The sequence below is a fragment of the Girardinichthys multiradiatus genome, chromosome 22, assembly GCF_021462225.1.
Source record: "Girardinichthys multiradiatus isolate DD_20200921_A chromosome 22, DD_fGirMul_XY1, whole genome shotgun sequence".
NCBI classification, from domain to species: domain Eukaryota; kingdom Metazoa; phylum Chordata; class Actinopteri; order Cyprinodontiformes; family Goodeidae; genus Girardinichthys; species Girardinichthys multiradiatus.
Window position 1 is genome coordinate 27,753,118 of NC_061814.1, and position 14,315 is coordinate 27,767,432.

Below are 14,315 nucleotides of genomic sequence, written 5' to 3' on the forward strand. Positions count from 1 at the left end.
CAGCGCACTTCCTGCCCGCGTGTGTCAACAAGGCTCCGGGGCCGCTCAGCAAGATGGCTGCGTTCCTGCGAGCTCGTAAATATGTCCGCTGTGTGGTCCGTTTCTCCGACCGTGAACTGTAAACGGGACCGGTGAGCAACTGCGAAGATTAAAAGGAGACCTACAGGCCAAAGTGTCATGGTGGGTCTCCGTCTTTTATACGTTCAATATCGGCGGGGGGACAAACGGGTTAGTCTGCTCGGTAGCTAACGAAGCTAACAGTCAGATCACCTGGTTTCCTCTAGGTTACCCGTTTGTGTCTCTGCACAGATCCGCTAGTTAACAACACGCTCAGTTAACAGGTGCAACAAAATGCGCACATAAAGCGGAAAAAGACGATGTTTTCATTCACTGATCGAATAGTAGCATCCGCTTGTAAACAACACTGACATTATAACGAGTACTTGGTGGACGTGTTACGGATGTTGTTTTTAGTGGAAGTTTATTTAAAGTTAGTTTTTTGAAAAGCTACATGCCCCTTTTCCCAAATTCAGAAAAGCAGATTGTCACTGGAGTTACTATACTATTCCTTATAGAGGAAGTATTATGCCAAGTTTTCTGTGCACATTTTGAAATATTCAACTGCCACAATGACTCGTCCAATAGCCCCTAACACTTGATTGGTTAACCTGCACAGCAGTTTAGCAGTGGACCAATCAGCTTGTTTCTTATAGAGTTCTTGGGTTGATATGAGTGGCATATCAATTTACATTGTACTGTACTGTTACACATATATTTGACCAGTTACATAAATTAGTAATGAATGTAGGAAATCTAAATAAGTAAAGAAGTAAAACTTTGATTTATTATGTGTGAAAATCATATGTAATTATTTAATTGTTTCATTTTTCCTGGGCTTCAGTCCATCATGACGTAATTTAAACGGAGACCTAAACATCTCATTGGTTAACCTGCATAGCAACATAGCTGCAGACCAGAATTGGCCACGTTTTTGTGCACAAACAAGGAATTTGACCTCAGTTTCCCGCGTCGTATATCAGCATCAATCCAAACAACAACCGCAATGTGGACAAGCACATAAATAAAATAAGGATAAGGAGCAGTATGTAGCGTTACTCAGCCCTGATCAGTGATCTTAAATTATTTATATTATACATGTTAAAATGTTTAATTAAGTATGAATAAAGTTTTGCATTATATTGCATGTGTTTCCAGCTTTATTAAAATAATCCCATATATAAATATGTATTCAAGGACTCTTTTATTTATTGGATTGTGGCACTTTTGGCCCTCGATTGTTCCATGGGTATAAACAGTCCCAACATTATTTTGGACCTCATCCCAATTATGATTTGATGTAGTTCTATACTACAAGTTCCTCTTTCAAAGTGTCCACTGTTTAGATAAATGAGCAGTGAAAAAATAAAGCAGGGGCAACCCTTCCTGGAGTAATTCAGGTCAGATAACCATATAGGAAAACAAGGCCAGACTACATTTTTATCCAAGGCTGAGCTCACTTTTATGGAGTAAGAAGAACCTACTCATTTTCCTATACTTAGCATAGTTGTGTAAAAAGCTACTGGGGATCTAACAATGTTTTCCAGCATCATTTCCTTGTTTTCATATGCAGGCTGACGAAAATGCTGATATTGGAGGTACATTAGAGGATGAAGATGAGAGTTCAGATGACCCAAACCTTCAGGTGAGAAAACAATCCGAGGACTCAGTCGTGTTTTATATGTATGTTTTTCTAGTGGTTCTTTTTATTTATGAGACAGTAACCCTTAATCAGTTTTACCCAACTATTGATAACAAATTATTTACTTTATTTTGTTGTTTGATGTTGGCAAAAACAGCTGTAAACCCCGCTAACAAGGGAAAAAAGTGAAGATTTTTTTTTGTAATTTCTTGGCAGCTGGAGCTCAATGCGTTCAGAGCTCAGTGGATGTCTGAACTCAAACCGAGCTCTGGGGCGGGTGACCGACTGCAGAGGGCAAGAGGCGTCAAGAGGACTCAAGACGTTGCTCGGGAGGAAAAAGTGAGCTGGTTTACGTATTTTTTTTAATATGGCTAACAGTTTGTGCTACAGTGAGGTTGGTGTTAAATGACTGATGGGATTTACCTTCCCTCAGGCTACAGAGTTGTTTCTGAGAGCTGTTCAGGAGGAGCAGAATGGAGCTGTCTATGAAGGTAAGCAAATAGAAGGTGGTCAACGTACCTGCTAGTGAAATTATAAATTGATTTCAGAAATCAAATGCAGAGGCAACCATACCCTTATATTCAAAGCATAAATGATTTCTACTGTAACTGATCTTGTTTAATTGCCACTCAAACTGTCTGTGTTGTGTATGAGAATTTTAAACAAGATTCAGAGTAATCTGATGCTTTTACTTGCAGCTATCAAGTTCTATCGCATGGCTATGCAGCTTGTTCCTGATATTGAGTTTAAAATCAACTACAGCCGTCCTCCTGATGCAGACAGAGGTGGAGGAAATTAGTAAGTTACATTTTACACCCGAGTAGCATCACAGCAGCCATAATTTATGCAGTGTAAAATTAAAGAGCTGTTTTAGCACCCCTACCAAAAACTGTTTCTCCCCTTTCGATTGTGTCAGTCAAAGATTTCAGGCATCATCTTACAGAGTACCTTAAGTGTTATCCAGGCCAAACATAAGATCAAATTGGATTTAACTGCTGCATAGAAATTGCCCTGCATAAACACCAATATTGCCAAAAATGTCAATGTTTATTATTAGGATGTTACTCACAAGGACAAAATACTGCATCATTGTGAAGGAGAAGTAATACTATTGGTTTTCAAAATATTTTTCAAATGAAAATCCTAAAAATGTGGCGTACGCTTTTACCCCTAAACAAAACCCTGAGCAGCTAATTGCCTTCAGAAGTCACCTAATTAGTGAACAAAGTCAACCTGTGTGTTAATCTCAGTATAATTTCAGCTGTTCTGTGAAGGTCTCAGAGGTTTGTTAGACAACATTAGAGAACAAACATCATCATGAAGTCCAGGGAACAGCAGAGGTCAAGGAGAAAGTTGTGAAGCCCTCTAAAAGCAGGTTTAGCTTTGATTATCTCCCCGAGCACTGATCTGTCAATCATGTGAAAATGGGAAGGTGTGCGGCACAGCTGCAAACCTCCTAAAATAAGCTAAACGGACAAGTTGGGCAAGAAGAGCTTTTCTTCAGCAGGGAGAAGGAAGCTGATCTGATGGATGGAGCTAAACACAGAGCAATACTGGAAGAAAACTTGATAGATTCTGGAAAAACTCGAGACTCGGGTTGAGATTCACCGTCCAGCACGACAACGACTCTAAACATACAGTTAGAGCCACAATACAATGGACTAGATTAAAGCATATTTATATTTTAGAATGGTCTAGTCAAAGTCCAATTCTTCAAATAAATCTGATAGTGTTTTTTATTTAATGAATTATTCTTCATCCCAATGTTGTTTAGAAATCAAAGTGGTTATGATGCAAAGCACCTTAGAGCAACATTTTTCCTGCTCCACAAACAGTTAACACACCCTTTTGAGTCAACTGTAATTCTTGGAACAGGATCATCATGCCAGATTAACAACCCGCAGTAAAACATCTGTTATCAGTGACAGAGGTAATTACTTCTAGGAGAAAGTTCATAGTCTCAATAACTTCTCAAGCTTTTTTTGCCCTATATGGTCAATAGATGCAGAAATGAGTTTCCTTTGTTATCTGTATAGGTTTTATTGGACTGGCATCAAATCAAAAGTCCCAGCATCAACATCTTGGTCAACACAGACTCATGAATCATCACTACATAACTTTATTCGTCTTAATTTCATGACTCTTTAACCTTCTGTAACCTTGTTGTCATTTATTCTGTTCATCTTACTCCGCTCAAACTGAACATGGTGTGTAATTTTCCCAGCATGGAGGACAGTGACGCAGATGGTGAGATTGAGGATTTGCTTGCCTACTTTGAGCAGCAGCTCACTCTGGAGAGCTCCTTTCCAAAGATCTGCACGCTTGAGCTTGAAGTAACTCAGACGCACATTTCAGGTAGAAATTAGTGCCTGAACTTTGTGTGAACTCGGAAGTCTTCATGCAGGCACCCGTATTATAAACACCATTCTCTGCTTGCAGCCTTGCCACGGGAAATCCTAATGTACATATTTCGCTGGGTTGTGTCAAGCGAACTGGACATGCGGGCCTTGGAGCAGCTCTCCTTAGTCTCCCGTGGGTTTTATATATGCGCCAGGTGGGTTGTTGATTAGCAGTCGTGTATCTGGAGATGTCAAGTTGTTTCTGTTCAACAGACACAGAAATGAAAATGTTTTTTTTTATTTTATTTTTTTCAGAGACCCTGAGATTTGGCGTTCTGCTTGTTTAAGAGTGTGGGGACGTAACTGCACCAAACTAGGACCCTTCAAGTCCTGGAGGGAAATGTTCCTGCAGAGGCCACGAGTCCGCTTTGATGGTAACAAAACATTGTGTCAGGATGGATGATGGATGGACAGATGGACGGACGATGCTTCTCTTTTGTTTATCAGAACCTCTTTTAATACCAATTAAAAAATAAAGACAACAATCTTCTTTTTTTTTTATTAATGTCCCCCAAAATGTAAAAAAAAATTGCTTTTATGTCACAGAAAGAAACTACAACTACATTTGCTAAATAATATCAACAGGTGAAATTTTATAAGTTAATATATAAACAAATTTATTAAATCAGTCAAGGCCCCAGAGGACTTTCAATGCAGTCGAAAGTACCATAAAGTACTTTCAAAGTTTAAAAATGAAGGGAAAAAGATATGCACTGCAGTCATACCAAAAATTAGAAAATTAATCAATAAATGTTAGACAAACTGAGGAAACACAATCATATTTGTTATGAGGAGTCACCAATTGCAAATCTAAACAAAAACAATCATTTCTAAAATCTTAAGCAAATGACTTTAACCTTAACACAAGTAGGAATAAAAACATAAAATTAGATTTAATTTATGATGAAGTTTACAGGAGCTGTAAAAACTAAATGAAAATGATCAAATTATTGGACTAATAGGTAAAGTAAAACTGCATACCCACAAAACAAATGAAATAAAATCATAATCTCTTTAAAATTTGATAAGCAAAATAATAAAAGATGAAATTAAAACAAAACATAATTTTTGAAGTTCTGCTAAGAGCCACAATTCAACCAGGAAAACGTCCAGTTCATCCTGATTTTAGGACTTAGACTTAGTCAAAAATCTTTATATATGACTAGATTTTCCATTCTTGGTCTTAATTACATTTTAACTCTAAATATCTACATTTGATTATTCCTGACTTCTTACATCAATGTTTCTTTGTGCGCTTTGTTGTAGTTTTGGCTAAAACTTCTGGGTGTGCTCAACTACAATGCCCATGATGCAGAGCAGCAAACAGATCTGTCAATTCTTTGCAGCAAACCTGCAAAATAATTCGGCTCTTTAGACTAACTCGGTGTAGTTTGTTTGGTGAAATAAGCTCTTCATCTTTTTTTTGTCATCCACTACTAACTCGTCATCGAGGAAAAGGCGTATAGTTAAAAAGGTTTCTAAAACGATTTTATTCTATGTAAAAAACGTTTTTCAAAATGTTTATTCTCAGTTTCTAGAAGGGCTCCCTCTTTATTTGAAAATGTTTGCTATATGTAGCCCAGTTCAATGGTGGTCCTATGAAAGTGATGGTAGGTATTTAATAAGATGTCCCAAATCAAAGGTTTCACTTAATTTAGATTTTCATAAAGGAGCATTTCAAAGGAGAGAGAGCTGAGCCGAAAAGCGAAGCTCTTGATTTACTGGTCGGTCTACGTTCCTACCCTCACCTATGGCCATGAACTTTGGGTCATGACCGAAAGAACGAGATCCCGGATACAAGCGGCGGAAATGAACTTCCTCCTTAGGGTGGCCGGGTACTCCCTTAGAGTAGAGCCGCTGCTCCTCCACATCGAGAGGAGCCAGTTGAGGTGGCTCGGGCATCTATACTGGATGCCTCCAGGACGCCTTCCTCGGGAGGTGTTCCAGGCACGTCCCACTGGGAGGAGGCCCAGGACACGCTGGAGGGACTATGTCTCTCGGCTGGCCTGGGAACGCCTTGGGCTCCCCCCGGAGGAGCTGGAGGAGGTGTCTGGGGAGAGGGACGTCTGGGCGTCTCTACTGAGTCTGCTGCCCCCGCGACCTGGTCCAGGATAAACCGGAAGACGACGAGTACGAGCATTTCAAAGACAGATCTCACAAGAAGCCAAACACAGATCTGGTTAAAAGGGTTCCTGTAATAATATTGCTTCACTGCCAATCTTATATCTAGTGTGGATAATTTATAGACCATTTCTGCTCTGTTTCCATAGGTGTTTACATCAGCAAGACATCATACATTCGTCAAGGAGAGGAATCCCTGGACGGGTTCTACAGAGCTTGGCATCATGTTGAGTTCTACAGGTCAGTTGCTGTTTATTCATGTCTCAATAAAAAGGCTGGCAGGGTGCTGCTGGATTAAACGTTCATCCACTATGTCTCAACATCGTTATTCAAGGTACCTCCGGTTCTTCCCCGATGGCTGCGTCCTGATGCTCACCACACCTGAGGACCCTTTGTCAGTTGTTCCCCGTTTGCGCACGAGAAACACCAGGTGCAGCTCTGTGAACTACAAGCTCAAAAATACCAGACGCTGTAACATAAAGCGGGAATAGCAGCCGCTGTGACCGAGCAATTTTCTTTCTTCTTACAGAATGGATTCTGTTCTGCTCGGTCATTTCCGTCTGTCACAAGAGACGGACAACCAAACCAAAGTCTTTGCTGTTGTCTGCAAGAAGAAGGAGGAAGTGAGAAAATGCATGTTTTTACTTTGTTTTTTCTTTATTACTCCCAACATTTTGTGTTAAATGGTGTACTGTCAGTCGCCCTCAGTGGAACGGTCAAATTCCCAATGAATCCTAAAGGTTCCTACATAGTTCACATAATTCTGGAATATGGTTTCAGTATTTTCCAGGCATGGATATGTTTGGAAAACGGAAGAATGGTGTGTAAAAGTATTTGTTAAATGCCATCAGTTCTTTCATTAATTATTTTATCCATCCATCCACCAGTCTATTGCATCAATTACTCATTTGTCCTCCCATCATATTTCTACTTCTAAAAATCGGCTAAAACAGACTGAACACTCCAGAAATGTGAATCTGGAAAAGTCTAGATTTTCGACATAAATACCTTTACTAACCCTGAATATTACAGGTAAGTTGTCAGATCCTGAATTAGCTTGTAAATGGTGTCGTTTCTTATCAGAAAGCGACCGAGTTTCAAAGGAATCGGTTCTGCAGGCGGAACCAAGCTCCCGAGGCTGAACACGCCTTCCATGTGGGGCTCCATCTGACCTCCAGAGGGCGTCAGAGTTTCAGTAAGCTTGTGTGGATCCACCACTCCTGTCACATCACTTACAAGTAAGACTCCAGAGTATCATTATATATTAGCAGAAAAAAAAATCTCCCTGAATTAATTGTTTAAAAATGACCATGGTCGTGTTTTCAGGTTGACTGGGGAAACGGTCATCACAACGTTTGACCTCGACAGGATGTACACCCCCTTCTTCTTTGCACGTGTGAAGAGCTACACTGCTTTCTCTGAGCAGCCCCTGTAATAAGCAAATCCAGCCGTGCATGATCCCATGAGGATCACAGAAGAAGCTGATTCACCGTTCAAGTAAAGACGAATCCTCTTCAGTTTGTTTAGTTTGTGCTGTAGCAGGGTTATGGTAGCACCTTCAAAGCCCTTACGTTTCCCCACACGCGCGCATGTTTTGTTTCAGGTGTGGCTGTTAGGATGCTGCTTATTTTCTGATAATCAGAAATTACAGTGATTTGCTGAAAGCTACACTGATTTAGCAAACTTTCCCACCTGTCTCAAGAAATGAATGTGATTTTTGTTTTCTTTGTGCACTTTCTTCCTCAAATAAATGAGATGGGAAAAAAAGAAGACTTGTTATTGCCACATGTAAAAATGCAGGTTTTCTTCCATTCATTGTTTGTTCACGCACAGCTGTGGGGATAAAATGATGACTCATGAAAAAGTCATGAAGGTCCTATTACACAACCTCGGTGAACAGACAGTACGGATCTGATTTCTGACTTTTGCTGCATTTTTCCTACAGTTGGATGCAACAGTATAATCCAGGAATTTTCTGAGAACCAAACAGAAGTAGAGCCAAAAGGATTTGCAGAGATTAAAAAAAATGGATAACAATTTGCTGCTTGTTTCCTTTAGAAGCTTTTATTGAACTGATGTAAAAATGTAAACAAAATCCTTGAATGTTCAAAAAAGGGAGATAAAGTGTGGATACAGCACAACAGTCAATATGACATGTTTTACAAGATTTAGATGTGTTTAGAAATATGTATTTTGTAGTTTTGTAGACGCAGTGACCCAAAGATGCCCCTCTTCTGTACCAGTAAGGTTTGGGGGATTTTTACCTCCCTTACCATCCTGCTCACGGATGGTAAGATAACTTAGATCTTTGCTTGTCACAGTAAAAGTTTAGTTGAGTAGCCATTTCCTCAAATGAGGTGATCAACATTACATGTTCTTTTGTCTCGTATTTTTTGAAGAATGGGCCTCTGTGCCATGTCATATTTTTACCCCTGGAAACAGGATGTTTCAGTGCAAAATTATCTGGTCCAGGTTTGACTAGTTTAGTCATTTTAGATTTGACGTAGAACTGATCAAATGCACATCAGATTCCAAATAATAACCCAACCCTGAAATTGCTCCTTAAGTTATCATTGAATAGGAATCTCAAACAGATACCAATATTAGCTGTTGTGTTGCCCACTGACACAATGGTGTCCTGGGTGGTGGATGTTAAACCTACGTCTTGCTCTGTGCCTCTTTGACCTGGGGGCTGCTAGCCCTTGACTGGAAGACCTTGATTGTTCCCTGATTTAAAAATAGCTTTCTGTGACTGCTTATTGGCAACACAGAAAAATTATAGTTAGTGCTTTTTTTCTACAAAGATCATCTATGCAGGGATCTTAAATAGTTGCGATGGAAGTAAACAGATGAAAAGGGTAGATTTCTGCTCACCCACCAAAAAGTTTCTCAGAAGCACTTTTTGCCTCAGAATTATCAAACAATTACAATCTTGAATTTAAATGAAAGGACCAAACCAAGGCTGAGGGAAGAGCAGACAGCACAGCTGATGCCACAGCTAAGAAAAATGGCTCAAGGAGGGAGTGAACAGCCAGACCACCAGCTGTTGTATAGCTTATAAGGTAAGACAATGTTTCTAGCACACCACTTTTTTTTACCTTTTTTAAGATCTCTTCTCTTAGTACTTCTCCTCCTGCATGTTCATCTAGAATAATTAGCCCCAGCAGTGTCGTAGCATAGAATAACATTTTCAAAGCTACATTATTGTAGGATTATTTATGTGGAGAAAAGTGAGACTTGCACAACCACCACCTGGTTTGCAAGAATAAAGTTGCTTATTGGTGACAGTTGTTGGGAGGAACATGTTCACACATACCTGTGGACATCAGACTAAGAGTGCTGGACAGAACCACATTAGAAATAACAATGTTTATCTTAATGCTGCCAGAATTTTAGTGTTCAAATTGCAGTTTTTGTCACAAGTCATTTGAAAAATTGGTAAATTACAGTAAGACTGGGCTTGGGACATAGTGCTTTAAAATTCCTTGGGTCCAAGTTTGTTAGGTCTCCAAGCTATTTATCTCAGACAACAGTTTTTCTGACTTCCTCCTCATCACTGGATACACCATGAAATGCAATCCTTCAAAAAACTGAGAAGGAAAAGTTGTAAAAAGGATAATATATACCCTTCAAATTTTCTATGTTAGAGAAATGCTTCACCACTAACAAATGATTAATGATTTATTTGTTTTAAGGCTTTTTACACACCTTTACCAGGGGAGGGCACCTCAGCTTCCTCTGCTGCCTCAGACTATGACTTCTGAAAATCGGAGAGGCTCTATTAGAAATACTGGCTGGGAAGCAAGCCACAAAAGTTCACAATGAGTTTCTCTGTTCTCCCAACACATGGTGCAGTGTGTCACACTGCAGTGCATCAAGCCCACTCACGCTGTGTATTAGGCAAGAAAGTCAGAGCGGTTTCACTTAACTGGAAAGGCCTTCGTGAAATGAGTCTTGCTGCTGTCTCCTTCTTCGAAATACATTTTGGAAAATGTATCTCATTAATTTTTTTGTTCACTACTTGTGGTCCTAGTCTATCAAGCCAAATCCATCACAGCTAGTCTACATCAAGGCCACAGATGTTATTAAATTCACACCAAGAATGCCAAAAATGTGTGAGACCTTGGCCCAATCATGCCTAATGTTTACTAAGTGGTGGGAGCCATTGTTGGGATTTAGAAACAAGAAAACCTATTCTGATAGAACACATTTTGGACAGATAATCCATTTACAGTGCTCGCATATTTATACTGAACATAACATTCACAAGGAAATCAACAAACTACAAAAACAGAAATGTTTCTTTGATCCGTTTACAAAATGTTAATTTTCCAAAGCTTCCAGGCAAAGTTTTTATTTAAAGTTGACCTCTATAATAAAGATATTTTATGTGCTAAAAAATGTTGCCCACAAATGTTGGCAAATCCCTTGGAAATTATTGTTGTGACACAATTGTGAGCCTGTTTGGGCAACGATCTGATGAAAATGAAGTAGGTAACGGACATAGACATACCTTTCTTTACCAGGGAAATACGTTATTTATTTCTGTGTCATTAGGATTTATTTCCACTTCAATAAAGTCACTCTTGAAATCGTGATTGGTCGGAATTGTAGTTTGTTTTTTTAATGTGTCACAGTAAGTAAAGCATCAGTAGTAACACATCACCTGAAATTTACACCAGATTTCAGAAAAACTAAATAAAAATAAACAAAGAAATTCTCCACATATTATGTCGTTACATTCATTTTTGCCTACTTTATCAGTTGAGGTGAAAACCAGTGCTAACTCTGCTCATAAATACATAGAAATACACCTGAAGATTAAAAACCAGCTACAGTTGTGGCATTTTTTATTATCAGCGGTTACATGCAGACCAGGTTCGCTGTGCTGAGAAATGTGGCTTTTGTTTGATGTTAAATTTCACACTTCTGATCTACTGAGCAGGACCGGAGGTCTACTTGTTTGGGCAACATCTTACTGTGAGTCATCTCCTGCATGTATGCTAGGAAGCGGCAGTCAGTTAACTGGGTCGAGTGTTTTAGCTGGAAACATCCAGCCTGGCTCTGTCTGAACATATCAGTTCTAAGGTAAGTTTTGAACGTTTGTAACCTGATTTAATCACTCTGTCTGCAGCACATATGCTACGCTAAGCTTGTTGTCTGCAATCTTATGCACGACAGTTATGAGAGTTTGACTGATCCTCTTATTTCGGTCAAAATCAACTTGAGTATATCTAATAAAACAAACATTTCAGATTTTAAATTTTATGTGAGATACGTATGATACATATGATGTATTTGATTAAAGAAAAATTAAGAGTTGGGTACAAGATTTTAAGCTTGACATTATTTATCTAAGGCACCCTGTTTATAGTGATGCTTAAAACTTTGACTTTATGACATATGAATGACCTTAAACATCTAATTTTATGTAAACTACAATATTATTATTATTATGAGAATGGCAAAATTATGTTAACATCTACAGCAATGACTGGTGTTGGATGGCTAATGTTGGCTTTTATCGGTTGCTTCTGTTTTTTACCAACAAAATCAAGGTTACATATTAAAAATTGTACCTTTTACAATATGCATTTATTGTAGTATAATACAGTCCAGATTGGACAAATCGAAGTATTGCAGATTTTGAAACAGAACAGGTCATTTGTCCAGATGTCAAAGAAAGCAGTGAAATAACCCTTTATACCGCTGCTAAATTTGGTAACCAACTTCACCATTTTATTGGTTCATGATTTGGGGAAAATAGAGAAAAAAAACAATTTGGAAAGTTTTTGGCTCAAATGTAAGAAATGTGAGTCTAGACAAATATTGAATATCCAAATTTATAATAATGTGCCACATGTGTTGTTTGAGAACAGCAGGTGCTCACAATGTTAAGCTGTAGCTTTAGAGGTTTTTCTTCCAAGCAAGCTTCTTGAATTGTCCAAACAGAAGAAGTTAATGGGGGTTAACTCTATTACCTTTTTCCATGACTTCCATTTGCAAGACGCTGCTGCTGCTGGTGGGTTTGGAGTACTGAGAGGAACTTAGCTATTTTTAGCCATTCAAAAGTCAAAATGTCTGCTGCAAATCATGTCTATTGCAGGGCAAGTGGATCACACCACAGGCTGAAAGCAAAGTTACGAATACAAATACTAATGCCATTCACAGACATGAATTAGAAACTAAAATACCCTTTTTTGATTTGTTTCTCTGCTGGTTGTTATTCATTTCTTAAGAAAACTTAAACATAACTCTGATGTTTTACATTTTGCAGAAATATAATTTTTTATGCACCATTAAAAATGAAATGCAGTGTTGATACCAAACTATGCAGTCATTTTAGAGATTTTAGCACTTACTTTTACCATATGACAATTTTATAACCTAATATTTACTGTTGCAGACTCTATGAACATTAGCTTATTTGGTTAAAACATGTATTGTTGAAAGCTTATGTTGCTTCCCAGAAACAACAAAATATAAACTTTTAAGCTTTATGCATTTCTCATAATATACTGTACAATTTGTCAGATGACTAAGCACTGAACTGGTTCACACAGTGTGAAAGGAGAATTGATATTCTGTAAAACTTCTGCAAAGCGGGACTGGGTTTTTTATTCTGCTTTTTGAAAACACAATAACCCTCCTTTCACATTGTGGGCTCAGCTCTTCTGAATATTAATATGAGCAGCAACACTGCACTTTGGTTGTGACAAGATGGTTTCAAACTGAGCCTTACTTTATAAGTACATCTGCAAAAATACAACTAATTTACATGAAACTAAATACAACCTGACTGAGAATAACATTTTGGATGACGCAACAATGCAGGCAGGAGTGAAATCAAGTGAGACACAGATGTATCACACTGCAGATACACTATAAAAACCATATTTACTCGTTATTTTTCAGTTGTCCATTAAACTGATGTTGTGATGTGCTATAAAACTTTAACCTGCCAACAAGCTCATTCGTTGGATCTTTGTTGTGCAAAGCATCACTAATTTATTCTGACTGTAGCTCTATCTAAAATTCTTGTTAGCAATTAACTGACTCTAAAAGCTGAGGAACGCAAACTGTAAGATTCAGGAATGCTACAGTATTCTTTTAAAGCTATAGTAATTCACTGATTCAAAACTATCCATACTAATGTGAGGGAAAAAGGAAATGTCTCTGCATATACTGTCTGTGGCTATGGCTTATTTCGTCTGAAGTGAGTGCTGGTCTATTCTAGATAACAATATACATAGAACTGTAGCAGCATAACCTAAGGGGCTACAGTGAGAAGCTGGTGATGGTTTCTCAAGTATCAATCCACCCTGAGCTTCCTGGGTGCTGTGTGCTCCATCGACGCTGTTCCATTGACATGTCCGTTTGTTGATGCAGAAGAACCATTCAGATGCTCCTTCTTTCGAGAATCAATTCGCTTCTTGTAAGTCTGATGAAAGGAAAAAAACAGGACAATTAAAGAATATTTCAGCAATTCATTTTTTTTTATTTTGTTGAGAAGATCAATATACAAGTACTTCTTAATACACATCTTGCACTTGAATGGTATAATATTTTATAGAATAGTTCAGTATAATGTTACAGTATAACTGAGAAAATAATTTTAAAACTGGCTAAAAACTCCATAGAAAACAAGAACAACTTAAATGTAGTGATGCAAGGGAGTTACATTAATATTTATTTTAAAGAAAATAACTGTTTTTGGTGTCAAAGTCATTATAACAAAAATTATTAATTCCCAATTGCTTTAAAGTGGTTCTCATAAGGCATGTTTTCACTACAAGAACCTTTTCCAGGAATCAGGGTGGATTTCTAGAACCATTATTCACCTTCTCTGCAGTTAAACTCCGATAAGACTGAGGTGCTGGTGATTGCTCCAGACGATGTCATTCCTGGAATCAACCAGTATTTGGGTGACTTGAGCTCATTTGCTAAACCAAGCCTAAGAAATCTGGGCGTGATTTTTGATAGAGAGATGTCACTTGAGCATCATTCAAAGCAGCTCACTAGGAACTGTTTTTTCCAGCTCAGGAATATTTTGAAACTAAGAAGATTTGTTTCCAAAGATGATCTTGAGCTGATCA

At 38.3% G+C, this 14,315-nt stretch overlaps 2 protein-coding genes across 2 annotated transcripts in view; one reads left to right on the forward strand and one right to left on the reverse strand.

Annotated features, from left to right (window-relative positions):
* Positions 1-12,120, forward strand: fbxo9 (F-box protein 9). Its single transcript, XM_047350819.1, has 13 exons — positions 1-180; positions 1,631-1,702; positions 1,916-2,038; positions 2,133-2,190; positions 2,398-2,497; positions 3,924-4,054; positions 4,139-4,253; positions 4,354-4,472; positions 6,369-6,459; positions 6,554-6,649; positions 6,749-6,842; positions 7,303-7,457; positions 7,546-12,120. Exons 1-13 carry the CDS (start codon positions 178-180, stop codon positions 7,652-7,654), a joined length of 1,266 nt encoding a protein of 421 aa, XP_047206775.1. The 5' UTR covers positions 1-177; the 3' UTR covers positions 7,655-12,120.
* The window catches only part of elovl5 (ELOVL fatty acid elongase 5), a 19,268-nt gene continuing 15,770 nt past the window's right edge, over positions 10,818-14,315 (reverse strand). The window contains exon 8 of the mRNA XM_047350820.1: positions 10,818-13,660. Coding sequence (XP_047206776.1) covers positions 13,532-13,660 — 129 coding nt within the window. The 3' untranslated portion in view covers positions 10,818-13,531. The remainder of the gene's footprint in view (positions 13,661-14,315) is intronic.